The sequence below is a fragment of the Leuresthes tenuis genome, unplaced genomic scaffold, assembly GCF_036924035.1.
Source record: "Leuresthes tenuis unplaced genomic scaffold, fLeuTen1.0.hap1 SCAF_20, whole genome shotgun sequence".
Lineage (NCBI taxonomy): Eukaryota > Metazoa > Chordata > Actinopteri > Atheriniformes > Atherinopsidae > Leuresthes > Leuresthes tenuis.
Genome location: NW_027325374.1, coordinates 19,975,744 through 19,995,543, shown reverse-complemented (window position 1 = coordinate 19,995,543; position 19,800 = coordinate 19,975,744). Strand labels below are relative to the sequence as shown.

Here is a 19,800-nt window from a genome sequence, read left to right as displayed (position 1 = left end):
GTCATGGTTAGGTTTAAGGCTAGGCATTCAATTGTGATACAACAAGGGACCAATGGTGATTCACCACAACAATAGCAAAATCAAGTTAGTGTATGAGGGTGTGTGTGTACTTTGACTAAAGTGGGCCTCTGACTAGGTGCCCACTTTGTATCCACATGGAGTCTATGAAGATATGTCGAACATATTGTATGTATGTATACATAAATATGTGTAGCTTGTTTACAATAATATATGGTTTTTTTTTTATTTGACTCTGAGTTTTACATAGTCAACTTTAAACATACAGAAAGTTAGTCCACAAATTTGCACATTTAGCAAGCTCAAACCTCTAATGAGCTGAAATTGTAGGAATAAGTTCAGTTGTCATTGGGGTTAATGAGATATCACAAAGGTCTCATACCCATCTGTCTGAACTAGCTGAAAATGTAATATTTTCACATCATTTGCACAAAAAAAAATGTGAGCGTGGGTCACAGCAAAACAAAGAGGCCCAGAAAGACAAAGGCCTCCATTATTGTTTGTCCATCCACACCATGAATTTGCATTATACTGCAACTTTCCCAAACATGTGAGTACATCTGCTACCCAACCACTCTCCTTCTCTTGGCTCATTGTAAGATGCATTGTTACCGTAAGAAAAGGTTAAATGTATCAATGTAGGTTTCAAAGCATTCAATGTATGAAAAGAAAATGAATGATGAATAAATTACTTTTATCACCCTGTCTTTAATGTATTTATATTAGCTGTTACCCAAAGCTCATTTGGAAAATATGCTCTATTTTTTTTAATAAGTAAGATTAATGACTGCTGGGACAGGCTCCAGCCCACCCGCTACCCAATTAATGGATTGACGGTATAGAAAATGGATGGATGGAAGTAAGATTAACACAGCTTTATGCCAGCATTTGACAATCTACTGCATTGCAGGACTAAATCTAAGAGATGCATATACACACATGTAAACTATAATGACATTTCAAAATACAAATGTAAGTGATTAGATGTACTTTGTTGAAGTCTCCCCTAGTTTTAAACATTGTTAAGATGTCCATAAAATGTTTTTTTAGGTGTACATAAAAAAAAACATTTTATATATATATATAAAATTTCCAAAGGGATATATAATACGGATTTAAGTACATGTGACACTGTTTGTGCAAATATGTAGTCCTGACAAAAATAAATAAAATCTTGTTTTCAGTACACATATTTCTGAGCGTGCGTGACGTCATTCTGTGGGCGTTTCAGACGTGTGGCGGAAGGGCAGGTGCAGCACCAAACTCAGCAGCATTATCATAACAACCGTTGCCACCGCTAAGTGGAGAGCTCGTGAGGCTTTAAAAGGCCTGTCGGAACGTTTGTCTGATAGAGTAACTCAGCCTTTGATATCCTATTGTCGTGAAAGTGACTCGAGGGCCGTCGTCATGACTCTGAACCAGAACCACTCGGAGTCCGGCGGAGTCATCATTAACAACAGTGAAAGGTATTGTTAGTGGATGTTATGGGTTAGCTAGTGGTTACCTTTGTCTAGACCAGACTGTTCGTGTAAAAACATCACACCAAACTCATTTAAAAACACACTGTGACCCCGGTCGTTAATGAAGATGCACATATATAGAAGCAGGATTGCACATTCGACCGTACTAACCAGGTTAATAAGCATACATACCCACTGGGCTGCTAATTTAATTTTAACTTTTGCTATCATAGCTTGTTGTCACACCTCTACTCTGTCAATTTTTTTAAATTAAATGGTGGCTATACTAAACACCATGGAACTAACACTTGTATTGAATTAGAATTCAAATTTAATTCAAGAGAACCTTCTTTAGCACATGTCATAATCCGACTATTTAGAGTTGGTCCTAATAAGCTCGAGATGCACCGAAGCATGCCGGTAAATGTTACATGAATTGTTTTCACGCCAAGGAATATTCTCGTCGCATCCTACAGAACCTGGTCTCGATAATGTTAGCCCAAACGTGGCCTCCAGCCTATTATCATCCCCGACGTGTAACGAAACGGGCTTCACGTGTGACTCCAGATCACAATTCCATGTAAACACGTCCTCAATATTCTATTTACTACATTGTCTCGAGGATGAAAGGCTATTTATTCTGGCTGTAGCAGAAAACTAGCATGTGTTGCATGTCTGTGCTGCTGCATAGCTCACAGCTATCTGCTCTCTGGCCTGCTCAGGTCGAAAAGCTTTGTTTTTGTTTAGTTTCATACACTGCTTTGATAAGTTTAAACCGAGAGATTCTTCTAGAAAATACAGCAACGTAATGCTAAAGCCCTCTGAATCAGTTGTAAGCTCTGTCACTAGATGGCATGGAAGTCTAATCCTTTTAGTTCAGTATTACTTTGCATTGAGAGCAACTGAAGGGCCTTGTTTAGCAACCGAAAAGTTGCAGTCATGATTTTTATTTATTAAAACTCTTTTTTTTTGCTTTATCTTAATAAAGCAAAATTAATCTGCAGTGTTTTATTGTTGCCGTTTCTCTCCCCAGTGTGTTGATGAACCACGATAACGTGGAGCTCGTCTTCTGTGACGCAGACAGTCTACCTGAAGCCTTCAGAAAGAGCAAGAAGGGCAGCGTCTACCTGACTCCTTACAGGGTGAGTGACAGGAGTCGGGTGTCTTGCAGAGCTCACACTTGGCTCTAAGCCTTTGAGGCTGGGAGGAGAAAGTTGTATGGAGATGATGATGTTTGCTGTTGATTTATCCCAGGTCATCTTCCTGGCTAAAGGGCGGGATGCCCTGCAGTCTTTTATGATGCCCTTCTACTTGATAAAGGGCTGTGAGATTAAACAGCCTGTTCTGGGGGCCAATTACATCAAGGGTGCTGTCGGTGCAGAGCCTGGTGGTACGTATACGTGTCTCATTTAGGCTGTGTCACTGACATGCAGTACTCTGCGTATGTCAGTAACTCCATGATTTTTTTTCCCTGTGTGATACCTTATTTTAGGTGGGTGGGAAGGCAATGCTGCATTCAAGCTCATCTTTGCTGCTGGAGGAGCCATAGAGTTTGGCCAGTACATGCTGCAAGTTGCAGCTCAGGGTAAGGTAACACGGCAACAAATTGGGCAAATCACTCTTATGTTATGGACTCCCTGGCTGTTTATCGTCTGCTTAATCTTCATATTTCAGCATCCAGAGGACAACCTGTGACTCCTGGCTTCGGTGGATGCCCCTTCATGGCTAACGGGGCGTATGCTTACCCGCCTCCCCCTGCCAATGGAATGTACCCGGCAGGACCTCCACCCAGCTACTCCTATCCCAACCCTCCTCCTCCAGGTAAAGGCAATCAAAGGCTGCCGCTATTGTGTCATCAGTTCAAACCTTGTTCACATCTCTTGAAATCGATCATCTTGATTCTGCCATGTTTGCATCTTTGTGCTGCTGCACTGCAGGTGGATTTTACCCCAGCCCTCCAGCGTTTGATGCCTCTGCGGGCTACGTACCTCCACCTCCTTATTCTGCTCCTCTGGGTCAGCAGCCACCACATGACCCGGACCTCCCCTCCTCAGCAGCAGGTCAGTCTCTCAGGCAGAGAGGCTCACATGGATAGCGGGGAAGACTTTAGTGCTAATGCTGATGAAATAAAGAATGTAAATACTACGATGGTTCTCGTTTGCTTTAGGGAATCAGAATTGGGTATTGGGTAGATAATTGGCTTCAGATAGTAGAAATATCAGTTCCTAAAGTTCAAAGTGGATGAATTCTTGAATTTTTACTGTATTGATTTATTTTTGTTAAACTGCTGGTGTACCTGTATCTGGAATTTAATTTTATTTCATTATATTTACTATGCTTCAGAGGGCTACATGGTGGTGTGGTGGTTAGCACCGTCGCCTCATGCGTGTTCACTCCGGGTAATCTGGCTTGCTCCCATCCTCCAAAAACATGCATGTTAGGTTAATTGGTGACGTGAAATTGTCCCTAGGTGTGGGTGTAAGGGCTCTGCCACTGGGGAGCACGAGCCATTGTATTTCTAGGAAGGGCATCCAGCGTAAAACGTGCCAAATCGTTGATGCGAGGTTGACTCGCTGTGGCGACCCCTGATGAAGAGAGAGGCCAAAGAAGAAGATCTTCATTATGTTTCCACCGTAATCATGCTTTTTTTTTTCCCGATTAAGGCCAAACAAACTGTTCTTTCTCTCCAAGCTGTCCCACAGATTTACTCGTAACATCAAAGCAGGAAACTCACAAATGGAATTTACAACATGAGCGATGGCTGAATGGCATTTCAGTTTCTCTGATCGTGTGACAGGAATCTACCTGCAAATATTCGCAATTGTGCAGCCGGACTACTCATCCTCCATCGATCTACATTCAGAAAACAGATCAGATCAGACTAAGGCCCAATCCCAGTTCTCCCTCTTGGCCCTTCCAGTCGTTTTTTCTTGTGATGAAACATCCTGCAAATGGAAGATTTGCACGCGTCTTATTTTTCACTAAACGGAACAATAACAACTTCTGAATGACAAATGCACATTTTAGTTGTGGCAGTGTTTTATCTGAAGGCACTGACTGTAAAAGGATCAGAGGCTCACTGGTCCTAATTTGCCAAGAAGCCTACCATCTCCACAAGATACTAATTGCATATTGTTCCATCTGTGCATGTGTGAGATAAAGTCCATCTCAGCCGGACTGTGTTTGAGAGCAAGTTTAGATTTGCACTTTAACTGCTGATGAAGACCACAGGATGTGGTTAACATTGTGCTAAAAAAAAACCCATCGACGTTGGAAACTCCGGCTCGATTAGCTGTCGCATGTACCCAGGGTTTACCAGTCAGACCCATTTTTAATTCATGCCCTCCTCACTTCTGCTACTCTCTTTCTCAGCCGAGGCCAAAGCTGCTGAGGCAGCGGCGAGCGCCAGCAGCGCCACTCTGCCTCCTACACATGTGTACCTGCCACAGGTAAGCTTCCCAACAGGCCAACTTCGATCCAACTTTGAACTTTGAGCAGCTGCGATGAAGTTGGTTTATTTCATGTCTTACTGAGGAGTCTCCTGTGCTGTGTGGGTAGTTTTTCCACTCAGTTATTCAGTGTTTTTTTTTTACTTTCAGAGCTTTTGTTTGTGACAGATGGCAGTTTTTTTTCTTTGCTCATATAAAATGAAAGGAGTGCTGCACTGCTGAACTCTCCTCTCTCTCCAGGACAAGCCTCCCCCCTACTCCCCTCCAGAGGACAAGAAGAACCAGTAGATCTGCTCGACCGCATCCTCGTACCCATCACTTCTTCTCATTCCATTAATTGAACATCAGGAGGGTCGAATTCCTTTTTTTCCTTTTCTAACATATACTCTCTTCTTCGTTTTCCTACTCTCAAACTCATTCCCATTTTCTCGTTGTTTTTCCTGCCTCCCTCTGTTGATCTTTTGTGTCTGTTTAAACGTAAGCAGCTTTTTTTTTTGATTTGATGGAAAATGGCAAAGAACAAGTGTCAATAGCAATTTCTTTTTTTATTTTTTGAGAAGCCAAAGTGGTCAGGGTTTATGGGCTGGTTCAGTATTGATTGCCTTTCAAGTGTCCCGAGAATCATACCGCCACCTTATACTGTAGATTCAGCAAAGCTGTGAAGCTCACTTCTAATTTTCTATCACTGTCTAATAACCGAGACTCAAATCTAATTCTGTTACTTTGCTAACCTGTCCAGACGCAAGCTGAATGCAGTGTTTTATTTTTCTATTATTTGTGTGTACAGGCTTTTAATATATATATATATATATATATACATACCTTAGAGGGAGATATTTTCTCAAAAACACAAACCTACAGGGGAAACAATAGCTTTTTTAAATTGAGATTTCGAGGGGGGGGGCTTTCGTTGGACGAGACGGACATAAAGATTAGAGCGTTCGAGCCCCAGCAGTGAATCTCTGATCCTGGATTAGAGCAGAGAGCAAGGGCGACCGTGGCCAGGAGGGATTAATGTGCAAGAGCAGAGCAGTCACCCAGTGATGTCACTTCCTGTTTTGTCGTCCTCCTGGAGGCTTCCAGAAAACACACGATCAGACTCACCACCAGCCCGCTTGACCTTTTTATTCTTCGAACATCCATTTTGACCTTTCCCGAACTTTCTGTGCTCGTGACCCTCAGTTTGAGGTCCGTCTTTCAATCTGATCTGAGAACGTCAGCGTCTGAGCCTCTGCTCTTCCTTCCTCTGTGGTCACTAATCTATATACTGTATCTGTGGCACATCCGTGGCTGATTCTTTGCACTTTTAGAATGCTATGCATCGGGCTCCTGTTTGCTCTATCATGGCTGTATGTACAATAACGTAAAGCTCTGTATTTATTTCAAACTAATTTATTGAGTAATTCATGTAAAATGGCTCAATATTAAAAAAACAAAAGCATGATCTCAACTGATGCATGTATGCATTGGATTTGATTTTAATAAATGGTACTTGACTGGTGGAACAGAGCTGTCTTTATTTTTCTGCTCAGCATTACTGTTGATGGGTATTAAATGTCCACATTAAACACAGCAAAGTGCACCAAAAGTATTCGACAAAAAACGGATTCCAGAGTCAGCAGGAAGAGTAATGCTTTTTGGCCTCAAAAGCCTGGGAATGAGCGATTCCTCTCTTCCTAAGAGTCAGTAGTCCTTTTCTTCACTTTTTGGACCACTTGTGCAAATCCACAGCAGTTTCCCAAAGACTGATGCATCATGTCCTGAGCACCACGTACCTCGCCATGCCAAAGATCACAATTATGCTCAGTAAGTGCTCAGAAATAATAATAATAATAAAAAAAATACAAAAACTGGTGGCTATAAACCTGCCACAAAGATTCCAGCATAACACTCACCATCATTCAGCCCGATTCTTTTTGTTTTCATGCCTACAGATGCAGCGATGGTAATGAGTCTCATCCCTTAAATACCAGGGAAACCATTAAATATGCTTTATGAAACCAAAAAGTGTTCCAGCTTTTCATCGTGCCTTCTCAGAATGTGCACAAATCCACTCGTACAAATGTATCAAAAAACCTTTTTACGCTTTCACACAAAAAAAATCAATAAAAAAATTGAAGGTTTTTAAAAGAACTTTTAGCCTGTTGAACCATCGCAAACTCCATGATTTTTTTTTCAGTGCTTACATAAACCAACAATGATTTTTTTCAATTTGTGAATTAAAAGGGAAAGTCAATGTAACACCACCGGGGAAACAATCGGCCGGCGTCATCGCTCGATGTTCTTCGATTTCACGTCGGGCTGATCGCAGTCATATTGAATATCGGTTCACACATCTGTCCCAAAATGATGGAATAGCGCAGTTATACATTCTCAGTAGTAATATACAGCCCGCAAAGCCTCATTAAAAAGGAGGAGTGGTTTTTTTTGGTTCTTTTTTGTCCTGGGAACAACTCACGTCTTTCTGTGGATGAACAGGTCTGAGGATGCATGGGCGAAAGCCTTTAGCTCATATACTCAACACGGAGTAAATAAGAGGATCACAAGCTAAATAGCCTGGAAAGTTATGCATCTGTAGGATGAAACAGCACTTTAATGCATAGCGGCTTCCATTTACCACGCAAACAGAGTGACGGCACCTTCTCATCCAACTCCTCAGACAGTCAAATATGACCTCTGCATAAGCAACATAAGCTGACAGCAGACACTGATTTCGTTTAACCGTCATTTCTACGAGTGCCACACTCCAAACGCTGCATCTAAAATACTTCAGTAGTGTAAGATAAAACTGTTAGTTTTAGTCGTGTGCTGGCACAGCGACAACAGATACACTGACACCCGAGCAGTCACCTGCTCCTCCGTAAATCCTTTTTCACCCATCGTACTGCGCATCTGATCAATACAACATTTTGTTCCAATGAGTGTCATTAAGTATTAGCAATGCGGACACCAGCGTGTGAGGAGATGAAGTCATTGTTCCTGATTTTTTTTCCTTGTAAGTTTAACTACCCGTATTAGGAGCTTATTGTCTGACAATAATCTCAGTCCCCCCCCCCCCCCCCAACCCGAATCTGGACATTTCTATAAAATTAATCTACAAGTCCTCAGCAGGAGAAAATAAACCCAGGAGAAAGTAGTGTGAACCGGAGCTGAAACTTTGTGGAGTTTTGGGGAGAGGACAGTCTACCAAAGTTTGTCTCTGTTTAAAACAGGCAGTTGTCGTCAGAGAGGGGAAAAAAAGGATCTAAAAAAAGTTCCTAAAAGGACATAAGGAAACTTTTGTGCTGAGTCAGCTTGTGGCCAAGATTCATAGAGCTTCCTGAAAGTGAGCCTCTTTTCCCACTTCATCTCACGGGGAGCAGAGGGTGATGCTGACCCCCTCTCCTATCCAGCAGGCAGGAAACAGCTCCTGGGTGAAGGCATAGTGGAAGGCGTGGAGCCTGGTCTGCCCGTCTCCGTAGTAGGTGAGCGTCCCTGCTTCGTAGTCCAACAGCATGCCGATGCGGCTGTGATGGGAGCGGCCGGCCAGCGGCTCCCGCCGCCCGTTGTGCCAGGCGCAGAGCTGATGCTCGTCCAGCTGCAGGCTCCAAGACAGTTCATTCATTCCCACCATGCACCTCTTGCCCTTCTCCTTCCTGGGGATGGTCTCATAGGTGACCTGCGAAGAGTCAGGGATGAAAATGTGGTGGAACTGTCTACAAAATAAAGGAAACCGTCTTGGGGATCATTCATGTTTGTGCAAAATTTCAGGGAAATCCATGTAAGAGCTGCTAATATACACATGTGTAAGAAAAGTATACAAAGCCCAAATTCTACACCACGGCGAATTATTCTGTCCAACAGAAGAAAAGACGACAGAGGCAGGGGCCCCTTGGTTGGTCGTCCACTTGTGTTGTATAATTCTTAATATACAATTTTGTATAAAATTGCAGCTTTTTGGTTAAACGGCTAAAGCTTTTCGCTATCAACGAAAGTCTGGTTTCGCCAACTCGTCGCCACTGTGTCGTAATTATTACAATAAAGGATTCAAAAAAGCAAACTCTTAAAATCTAATTATGAACCTGTAAAGGAGTACAGGACGGGCCCTTGAATGACCTACGCATAGAGCAACAGTGTGCAACCACAACATGCCGTCGTTACCCCGAGGTAGGCCCAGGGTTTGGACACCTCCAGCTCCCAGTAGTGCTGTCCGTTCTTGAAGCCCTGAAAGCAGAGCACCTGCCAGGTGTGATCAAAGCGGGCTTCATGGGCGGGGACGCGCCGTGGTCCAGAGGTCAGGTGCTCCGCCCGGCGATTTTCCTGGGACAGAATCAGGTGTTCGTTGGCCGTGCGAGGATCAAAGGTCAGAGAGCATCTGTCTGTAAGGAGGAATCAGACCGACCGAGGCAGGAAGTGTGACGTTACCACATAAGAGGCATCATATATCCTACTGTAATTGATCAATTATTTTAAAGGACTCACAAGCGCTGAGGCCTTCCTTCCCACCAGGGTGGCACGGAGCAGCGGGACTGGGAACCACGGCCAGTATTGGTCTTTTATCCTGCGGAGAGCCTGGAGAGCCATAAGCAGCATGAGAACACAGAGCACACACTGTCGGGATGAACTGCAAGTAAATGAAGCAGACGTGCTACAAAAAGAACAGAATTCCAGAGGGCAGGTTACCGTCTTTGTCCTGACCCACGGTGGTGCTCACGGCTCTCTCCAGGTCCTCTGAAACCAGCTTAGAGACTCTGGAAAGGACATCTGTGACGCAGTTTAATCGATCCTCCAGGTTTGGTGACACGTCAGTGGGAATTTCCTTGAAACGTGGAACTTCTACGAGCATCGACTCCTGTGAGGACAGAGGGATTTCTGCCTTATTGATACAACTGAAATTTGACGAGCCCAATAAAAGTGCACGAGGTATAATAACTGTCTTGGACGAGGTTTTTTGATTGTTTTTGGAAAGTTAAGGATTATTCACTTGTGTGCCACTGAATCTTTAGGAAAAATACTGTTAAGAACTGACTAAGAACTTCTTTTGTTGTGGCTCCATAGCTAAAAGTCTTTCAGGGGAATGATTCTGAATATGAGGGAACTGCTTCCTCACAGTCTCTAATATGGATAAAACAAAGGACGTGGTGGTTTGGGAACACAGTTCTGCAAAGAATGAGAAAATACAGTTGTTATACAGTTCTATGATAACATTATTGTTGCAACTTCTGGACCACGGATACATATTTGAAGGCTGAGAAATATAATTTAAGCAATAGTGTTCATATGGAAAGGCTGGGCAAACCAAAATTCTTCCTGACTTGGCTCCATATTTTCAGCAAGGAAGACACAATAGTGTTTGTTACCACACGCTGCAATAGGAAGGGGAGCTGGGAGCATAGAGCGGACTGCAAGTAGCGTGACGCTGTCATTTTCAGGTGTACCCAGGCAGGCTAATATGTCCCACATTCATTCCAGGAGGTTTTTTTGCAGGGTGAGGTTGTCAATTTTAAAGTGTTCAAAAACGTGTTAACGCAATCTCTTAAGCATTGTTCATGGAAACGAGTGTAATAAGATTTGAGATCCATAATCCAGTTACAGACCATTAAATGTAATGCAATTTCCTCGACCTTGATGGAAAACTTCATTAGGTCAGTCAAAGATGGTAGAAAACCTTCGTTAAAACAAACAACAGCAATCGGCTGAATTTCTGACAACACTGCCTCTACCGCCACTCATGGATGTGGTAAGTAGAATCTCAAAGAGTTGAGCATAATTCTGCTTTTACAGCCTCTTCGTGATGATCCACCTATGAACTTATGTAAAGATGACATAAAGGCAGAGGTACAAACCCTGATGAGGTCTGTATCAGAGAGGTTATGTAGAGCTGCTATTTGGCCTTGGCTCTCTCGGAGTTTTTGGGAGCGCTCCTCGAGTTGGGCTAACCGTGCCTCTGCCTCTACGATGGCCAACCTCCTCTGCTCCTCAATGAAGAGCTCTGTGGCCTCCTGCTTCTCCGCCAGGTTTTTGATCAGGGTGGAGAATTTAACGGTCACCCAGGTTGAAGTCTGCTCAAGAGTCACCTGTCGATAGAAAATGCTCAATTACATTCAACTCTTTGAGCTACCCACACAAAATCTAGCACGATTAAAAACGCTCATGATCTCCGATTCCAAAAACAAATGAATTCAGAGAGACCCCAAGCTCCCAGTCACACAAAGTCAACTTAATGACGCATTGAGAAAAAGTAATCCAGCCTTTGTTTTACTTTCATGGAAAAACGTAGAAGTCACCTTTGCTTGACTGATGTTCTCTGCCAAGTCATTTATACTTTTCTGGGTCTCCTCAAGGACTTTTTCCACCTCCTTGCTCTTTCTTTCCAGCAGCAGCTGTGAAGAAAACACATCAGTTTGTGAGAGTACTTTTCAAAACACAAAACTACACAGCAGCCCCACTTTACCATAGCAGGAATAAAGTGGAAGGTGTTCTGACTGGACTAAGCGGTCTGTGGCGGCATTGTGTTAATATACCTCTTGATTTTCCCTCTCAGCCTCCAACAGGACTTTGTCGTGGTTCATGCATTCTGAGATGCCACATTCGCAGCACACAGACATTTTGTCCTGCCTGCAGTAATAAACCAGAGGCTTCTTATGTCGATCGCACAGCAGCATGGCTCTGGCCCCGTCGCTTCCCCTTACCAGAGGCTCTCTGCAGGACAGGTTGCTGCTGTTTGCGGCCTCAGTCAGCACAGACAGGGACACGTTACGTTTGAGAACGGGCCTGGTGGTGAACTCCTCTTTGCAGATGGGGCAATGAGGGCAGATATCAGACTTGCTCCTGGAGTCCCAGTACTTGGTGATGCAGTTTTTACAGAAGGTGTGACCACAGGGGATGGTGACAGGGTATTTGAAGCGGTCCAGGCATATGATGCAGGTTAGGTTTGAATTCTGAGACTCCATCTTAGAAGAGAAAACACACACCTCTGCTAAAAAACAAAACAAAACAGAAAAAGTATAAAGAAGTTGGTCATGGTTTGACAGATATCAAGAGGTTTGTTTAGTATAAATTACCAATAGAATAATAAGCACTGATTTTCAGCAAGGCAGACACAGAGGGTGGCTTTTAAAACATTTTTCTTTCTAGTCCCAGTTAGGAGACAAGAGTGCAATAATCAAACGGTTACAAAACGCTATGCCCAGGTGATAACATGAGCCATCACACATTAACTTAGCCAAGTGGAAGGGAAGGCTAACTGTTAGCTACCGTTAGCCTACATTTAAGTCATTTTATTAGCTGGGATTAGCTCTTTGGGACAATATTAGTCGGAATATTAAAACGGTTGGTAGATTCAACTCTAAATTTAAGCTCATTAACACACTCACCAAAATGACATAAAACAAACAAGACACAATAACAATACATACCACTTCGGCAGACACATCCGTGCAGACAGTATCTGAACGTGAGAATACGGAGAATCGTTCCCTGATGACGACATACGCAAAAATGATGCATTCACGTGTTGTTGAGTCTGTGAAATACTTAAAAAGTAATTCATTACCTTATACATTTTTTTAATATTGGCAAATGTGTTGCATTCAAGCGTTGACTTCTGACTCTAACCATTTATGTTTTCCCAAAATATCCGCTTAAAACGATTTAAGTTTTTTTTATATTCCGGAGAAGTGGGATGCTCTTTGTCAACAGGTTTTACAATAAATTGCATAAATGTAATCAGTCGCGACTGACTGCTGTCATAACACTTATCAGACTTATAAATTTCAGTAAAAGCTGAAAAGATTTCACATAAAGTTTCACATAAAAAAAATGAATTCGCCTTACAATAAAAATAAATAAATGGTTACATAAGGCCCTACGAGAATAAGCTAATTTTGACATAACTTGCACACTTTTACTTTGATATGAAATCAGATCACTTCAATATTATTTCAACATGTGAAGCATAATTTTGTAAACACTTAAGTGTAAATAAAATGTCATCACCCGAACAAAAAATGCTAGATGTATCCCGTAATGCTTGACCATAGTAATCTATTTTTTGCCATTTGATTGCGTTATATTTATTATATGTAATCCGTTACCGTGCAGGGACTCTTTTCTTTTTGAAGCTCAAATCGTGGCAGTAGCAACGACAAATGTCACTTCCGGTGGCAACCTGAGCTGCCACAGTTGTACAGCTGAAACTGGGTGCCACGACTGCCGCCGCTGTTTGTGGAGCCAACGCTGATTATCCGCAAACGGGTTGTCAGTATAGTTATTAGCTGTAGACTGTGACTCAATCATTACTTTCAGACGATGATGCAGTTATTGATTATTCTTTGATTTAAAAAAGTCTTAGACCTACAATACAAAGTCACTGCATTTACTTGAGATGGAAACTATGTCTTATATAGCATTATGTATGTTATAAATGGTTACTGTCGCACAACTCCACACACTCACAGGCCTCCGTTCCTCTCATCCAATCACATACACAAAGCAGCACAGGCAGTCAATACAGAGAAAATGAAAATAAATACATTAAAAAGACACTGCCACCCCGGTCCTAATGGAGCATGGGGTACCGGAGCCGCTTTTACGAGCTATCCGGGCACTGTGTGTCCAGAGGGATGTAAAAAGATGAGGCTCTGTGTATAACCAAAGCAAGTACGCACTCTTGAACTCGTAGAGTAGAACTCGTTTACAATGCGTGTTGGACTCCGCCAAGGCTGCCCCTTCTCACCGATCCTATTTGTGATTTTCACCCAGTGGCAGCTGCCTCTGCAAAGCTGTGGCAGCTCAGGTTGCCACCGGAAGTGCCATTGCTACGATTTAAGGTCGCCTGCTGCTTTTTTTCTCCTCTCGGCCACCGTACATAGTTAAAAAAAGAGAAAGAAATTATTCCAAAATGGCGCTGCGCACGGCTTGTATCACCGTCTTACGAACTGGGACAGATTTAGGGGTCAACAACGCGAGAACGTTTGTTACAACAGGTACTGTTACAACTGTACTGAATAATATTTTGTTTATATTTTTTTATTTGAGTTTGGGCTTCTGGCTTGAACAATGTCACGTTCGGTACGAATTAGAAGCAGAGCCCTGTTACGTGCTGTCCTCCTCCGGGGTGACAGACATGCAACTCGGTAGACAAAAGTGACAATTAAACTAAGAGGATGTATAAGCCAAGCATTTCTCAATAATGACACTTAGCTGCGCCACTCTTACTTTTTAGACAAACAAAGCAGTGATACTAAAAAGAGGGCAAATATACAGGATGAATTACCCAAATATGAAATATAGCAACAGAGAAGTCAGTCTGTAAACATTCAAACAGGAAATTATTCTTCGTTATGTTGAGACTTCTCAAAACAGAGTCAAGTAAAAAAGATATTGAACCCTGTTTCAATCCCAAGTTTTTAATTTTTTTATATCAGGACATTAAAAAAAAAAAAGAATAAATATGATATGATCCTAATCAGGTCTTTATATTTGCTAACCACGACCTCAAAACAACAACACATGGCATATTACGCTGTCATTGTTAAACAAAAACTAACCATGAAATGAAGTAATTGTTTTCTGTGTGATGTTCTCAGTCTCTGATATAACAGAGGGGGAATTTTGATCCCCTCTTCTTTCCACTGTTGTGTACATTTAGGTTTTCACCATTTCAATCAGGCTGAGCTCTGGACTTTAATGGACCATTGCAACACCTTGATTCTTTTCTTTTTCAGTCATTCTGTTGCAGATTTGCTGCTGTATTTGGGATCATTGTCTTGTTGATGATCCAGTTTCAGCCCAGCTTTAGCTGTCAGACAGATAGCCTCACATTTGAGTCTAGAATACTTTGGTATACGGATGAGTTCATGGTGTTTGTGCTGATATGCTGTGTTTGGTTTCCTCCAAACGTGCTGCTGTGCATTGTGACCAAACATCTGCACTTTGTTACAGAAGTCTTGTGGTTTGTTCGGATATAACTTAATTGACAGACATTAGCTGTGTTGTAAAATCCTTTTAGAGAGAAGAGGCTTTCTCCTGCAACCCTTCCAAACAAGCCATACTTGTTCAGTCTTTTTCTAATTGTACTGTCACTAATTTAAACATTTAACATGCTGACTGAGGCCTGTAGAGTCTGAGATGTAGCTCTTGGGCTTTTTGTTGGACACACACCTGAATGCTCCAGACCAGCAAACTGCCAAAACCTCTGCTTTTATAGAGGTGCTCGCACTTGCTGATGATCAGTTTATCAGGTGAATTTGATTAGCAGCACCTGGCTGCTCTTATTTCCTTTGTCTAACTTTGTCTAATTTAATGACCTGATGAAGACCAGATCATTTTATTGTTCTGATACAAAAAAGCTTAGAACCGAAACAGAGTGTGCTTTTTGTTCCCCATGTCTATCTATGGTTAAAGTATTAAACAGACAACATGAGAATCATTTTTTGCTCTGTAACCTGATCTCCGTTGGGGTTGTTTCCTCTTTCCCAGCTTTCCTCTGCAGACGGGTACCTTCTCTGGGTCCCTTGCCAAATGATGATATTGATGTTGCCAACCTTGAATCATTAGAGAAGTATCGCAGCTACACTCGTTACTTCAAACAAGCTGAGGAGTCAAAGAACAAATCTGTGTCGTGGAAGACTTACAGGAAGTACGTGGAGGCAGCTGATCCTGAGCATGGTGAGGAATAAAACGCAAAGCTGCTTCTGAAAGGCCCTGATGATGGAAACAGAGGATTTTAAGATGTGCAAGATGACACCATCAAAGAGTTTTGTTGTGCTTGAAGGTGCTGAGCGAGTGGACATCGGACTGCCGTACTATCGACCCAGAAGTCCCAAAGAAGTGAAGGAGAGGAGGCAGGTGATGAAGGACAACAAGAAGAACGTTGAGTTGGAGAGGTCCTCTCGTCTGCGCACTCGTAAGCTCATTAATGCTGGTAGTGAATCTGCAGTTTCGAACCCATCATTTAGTTACTGTGGTTAACGCATCTCTTTTCCACACCAGTGAAGATCTCCCTGGATCGAGTGCAGGAAACGTGGGAGAAGGGCAGCAGGCCGTTTCACATCATGAGAATGGCAGACCACTATGGGGTCTTCAAGGATATTTTCCCAATGGCTTATTTTCTACCTCAGGTCACACTCCGCATCTGCTATGGCCAGGAGAACAGTAGTCATGTGTATTATGGGAACCAGCTTACCCCGACTGAAGTATGTTGAAATGGATGGAAGAATTTAAAAAAACAAAAAATCCTCTCTTGACCATTTTCTTCTTTTTTTTTCTTTCTCTAGGCAGTGTCCACCCCCCAGGTCAGCTTCGATTCAGAGGAGGGCTCTCTGTGGACCCTCCTGCTCACCTCTCCAGGTCAGCTTTGGCTTTCACGAGAGACTTATTAGACCAGAATAGTGAGGGACACTGTTTCAGAGGCAAAATAACACAAGTAACCAGTAAATTCTCTGCATTTACAGATAGTCCACCTATATTTAATCACGTCATCTTTTTCAGATGAGCATCTTCAGGACAATGAGGCCGAGTACATCCACTGGCTCGTGTAAGTGCTACAAGTCAAGACTTTTGCACAGAAGTTAAGGACAGAAGTCCACATAATCCTCAAAATGGAGAAATGTCAATGCAAAACAAAATGAATTTCGGGAAATCTGCCTGGAACTAAAGCTTTGAAACGTATGTCTCTGCAGAGGAAACATACCAGGCAAGGCTGTGGAGGCTGGACAGGAGCTGTGCCACTATCTTCCCCCCTTCCCCGCCAGAGGAACAGGCTTCCACCGCTACATTTACGTCCTCTTCAAGCAGGAGAGAGCCATTAACTTCCAGGAAGATGTCTGGCCGTCGCCATGGTGAGCAGCATACTTGACACGCAGAAAAACGGCGAGAAAGAAGAGCTCTGGATGGGCTTGGTTGTAGTGCCTAACATGAAGTGCGGTGTGAAGTCGTAGTACTTGCTAGCTTGTTAGTGGGTGCACCTTTTAGACCAAAATGGGCCTTGTCATTTCCAGGCCTAATTTCCAGTGCTAGGTTTTTGTCCTGGGAGTGAAATTTAGAAATATCTGTCGACCAGGCATAAATGAGAGGGATGTGCCAAGGCGTTGGAGAAATAGTTCATGTGTACGAACATGGCACGGAACAATAAATGTTAGACTGGATGTTACTGCTGAAGAAAGCACTCCAGTAGTAAAAAAAAAAGCTTGTTCGAGAAATAACTGATTAGCTGTTCTATTTAGTGTTGTTTCATATTTGCTTTGCTTGGGTCTGTCAGGAAAGTCGCCGATGTGCAGGTTAATAATTATCACGATCATTTCTCCCTCTGCTCTGTGTAAACCAGAGGGGACTGAGACTGTGGTTGATTCCTGTAATAAAACTAATGAAACATATTTATATACTACAGATATTTACTTTACTTCTCTGTGTCATGACTAGTGATAAATACACATCACTGCAACAGCAGCGTGTTCATCTGAGTTATGTCAGAAATCCAAATGTAAGTTATAACCTCATCATTATCGCCTTTGCCTCACACATGAAGCTTCAGTTTGCCACCTCAGTACCATTACAGAGGAAACTGAAAATAAGGTCTCCACATATGAGAATGTTTGGTTTGTCTTTGTAAATTTCATATTCAAGACTTTCAAAAGTGTTACCGTTAAAGTGGAGTGCATGGCACCATAATGTGTGAATTATGATGCAAATGTATTGATTACACACATTCAAATCCTTCACAACTGTAAATCAGAAAAAGCAAGCTGTATTACAGATGCTGCCTCTCCTCGTGTCTTTTTGTGAGCATGTTTATTCATCACATATAGCAAAGTATATAAAAGGATATAGTCTTATTTAGGTTCTTATAAGACTATATCCTTGTTAGGTCCTGTAGCTTTACACTACATTGTCACCTGACATTGTAGAGATTGGCCATATTTACTGGCCTCTTCAACATGACAATTCACATGTATGGCTGTGCATCTGCAGGGCTCAGATAGAGGTTTGTTTTTATATCAGTGGTGTTACGTCCTAAAAAATGTTGGGGGAGCCAAAGGGTAAATGCATTCCCAGAATATCTGAGCCCACATTGTCTCTCCTCCTCAGCCATTCCCTGGTGGATCGCACATTTAAGACGGTGGATTTCTACAGAAGGCACCAGGACAACATGACACCTGTGGGTCTGGCCTTCTTCCAGTGCCAGTGGGATGAATCGGTCACCAGTATCTTCCACAACACACTCAGTAAGTCACTCTACTTCAATAAAAATGATCCATATACAACAAAATTCCATATGCAGTACCGTTGTGGTACAAAAAGTGTTTATGAACGAATGAATAATAGACAAACAAAAAAACCCAACTGTATTTTAGTGTGGAGGATGAATTCAGTGTGATCTCATGGTCTGAGGAAGGAACCCTCTCACTGACACAAACGCTGTGAAAGTTTGGGTGTGCGATATGTAACTTAGTCATGCATTTAAATTAGAACCGACAGTATTTATTGTGTGTGCTTAAGTCTGCCTGCATCTTCTTCCTGCAGACATGAGGGAGCCGGTGTTTGAGTTTGTCAGACCTCCAGTGTACCACCCTCCACAAGTCAAATACCCTCATCGACAGCCCCTGCGCTACCTGGATCGATACAGAGATGGAAAGGAACACACTTATGGAATATACTGATCATGACATGCACATGCAGTTGAAAAAATACCATCTTCCAGATGTGGATTTATGTTTTGAATATTTATGTTACCATCATACTAATAAAGCCTTTTTCAGCTGTGTATTGTATGGTTTTCCTATGACCATATATTAGTAGACTTAATAGGAGTGTTTAATATTTATGGATAACCCTGTTATTTGAGAAAAAAAGAGTTGGCTGAAGACTCTCTGGATTTTCCTTTTAATACCTTTGAACTGAGAAGACCTGAGAAAGACCAAGTATGCTATAGAATGTTGAAACGAGACTGTAACAGAGTTTATAACCTGCACATCGGCGACTTTCCTGACAGACCCAAGCAAAGCTAATATGAAACAACACTAAATAGAACAGCTAATCAGTTATTTCTCGAACAAGCTTTTTTTTTTTTACTACTGGAGTGCTTTCTTCAACAGTAACATCCAGTCTAACATTTATTGTTCCGTGCCATGTTCGTAAGCAAAATGTTGCGGTGCCGGGCTGGAAAACATAGTTGTAAACTGCAGCGTCTCAGCCCTGGGGTTCTCCAGGGCAGTTTCAGACCATGATGTGCATAAGAAAGGTCAGTGTACTTTAAAAGCTAGTCAGACGTATGTACTTTTAACACTTCTCATGTTGCTTTAAAAACAAGCTACGCCTTGGCACCTCCCTCTCATTTATGCCTGGTAGACGGATATTTCTAATCCGGATCTTTTATTGCCTTCCTCAAGTGTAACAGCAAGCAATAGTTTGACCCATTCTGAGGCCTCGGAGAGTTCTTTCTGATCCCTTCGTAGACACATTTCCTAAATCTTGAATGTATCAGATAGTGGAGAGAACAGTCACAGGAAGACTAACATACCTTTTAGAGGGCACAGATCTTTCGTTTTCCACCTAGAGTGGTTTCAGAAGGGGTTGGAATACAATGGATTCAGTACCAAGATTCTGAAATGAAGAAATCACAATGTAGCCTGCAAGAGATGATGGCTGTCTTCTTTGATGTAAAGAAAAAAAAGGCACGCGACGTGCTTTGGAAAGGAGAGTTTCTTATCAAATTGGAGTCATTAGAAAGTGGTGGCAGAGTATACAACAGGGTTTGGATTTTCTTATTTCACCAAAGAATAATAGTAGGAGCAGGACCTTTTTTAGTGTATATACATTGGAGAAGACAGTGTTTTTAGTCCATAATTATTCATTGTTGACTGTTGACATTTTTATTGTATTGAACAGAAATG

General features: G+C 42.2%; 3 protein-coding genes across 4 annotated transcripts; 2 read left to right on the top strand and 1 right to left on the bottom strand.

Moving 5' to 3' along the window:
• The first annotated feature begins 1,253 nt into the window (after window positions 1–1,253).
• Window positions 1,254–6,815, top strand: wbp2 (WW domain binding protein 2). The gene is made up of 8 exons (XM_072372971.1): window positions 1,254–1,484; window positions 2,512–2,620; window positions 2,733–2,868; window positions 2,971–3,063; window positions 3,153–3,299; window positions 3,416–3,538; window positions 4,851–4,927; window positions 5,168–6,815. The coding sequence occupies exons 1-8, from the start codon at window positions 1,426–1,428 to the stop codon at window positions 5,213–5,215; spliced, it is 792 nt and encodes a 263-aa protein (XP_072229072.1). The 5' UTR covers window positions 1,254–1,425; the 3' UTR covers window positions 5,216–6,815.
• A 1,171-nt stretch (window positions 6,816–7,986) lies between these two features.
• Window positions 7,987–12,380, bottom strand: trim65 (tripartite motif containing 65). 2 transcript variants are annotated; one of them, XM_072372969.1, is made up of 8 exons: window positions 12,325–12,380; window positions 11,431–11,882; window positions 11,194–11,289; window positions 10,753–10,983; window positions 9,590–9,758; window positions 9,389–9,478; window positions 9,068–9,285; window positions 7,987–8,585 (listed from the first exon to the last, which is right to left on the bottom strand). In XM_072372969.1, exons 2-8 carry the CDS (start codon window positions 11,857–11,859, stop codon window positions 8,277–8,279), a joined length of 1,542 nt encoding a protein of 513 aa, XP_072229070.1. In that variant the 5' UTR covers window positions 11,860–11,882; window positions 12,325–12,380; the 3' UTR covers window positions 7,987–8,276. The 2 variants fall into 2 exon arrangements, with proteins under 2 accessions (XP_072229070.1, XP_072229071.1); XM_072372970.1 differs by having other exon boundaries at window positions 11,431–11,885; window positions 12,325–12,361.
• A 1,390-nt stretch (window positions 12,381–13,770) lies between these two features.
• Window positions 13,771–18,716, top strand: mrpl38 (mitochondrial ribosomal protein L38). The gene is made up of 9 exons (XM_072374177.1): window positions 13,771–13,893; window positions 15,389–15,577; window positions 15,684–15,815; window positions 15,902–16,104; window positions 16,186–16,258; window positions 16,400–16,445; window positions 16,591–16,749; window positions 17,996–18,132; window positions 18,431–18,716. The coding sequence occupies exons 1-9, from the start codon at window positions 13,809–13,811 to the stop codon at window positions 18,565–18,567; spliced, it is 1,161 nt and encodes a 386-aa protein (XP_072230278.1). The 5' UTR covers window positions 13,771–13,808; the 3' UTR covers window positions 18,568–18,716.
• The last annotated feature ends 1,084 nt before the right edge of the window (window positions 18,717–19,800 follow it).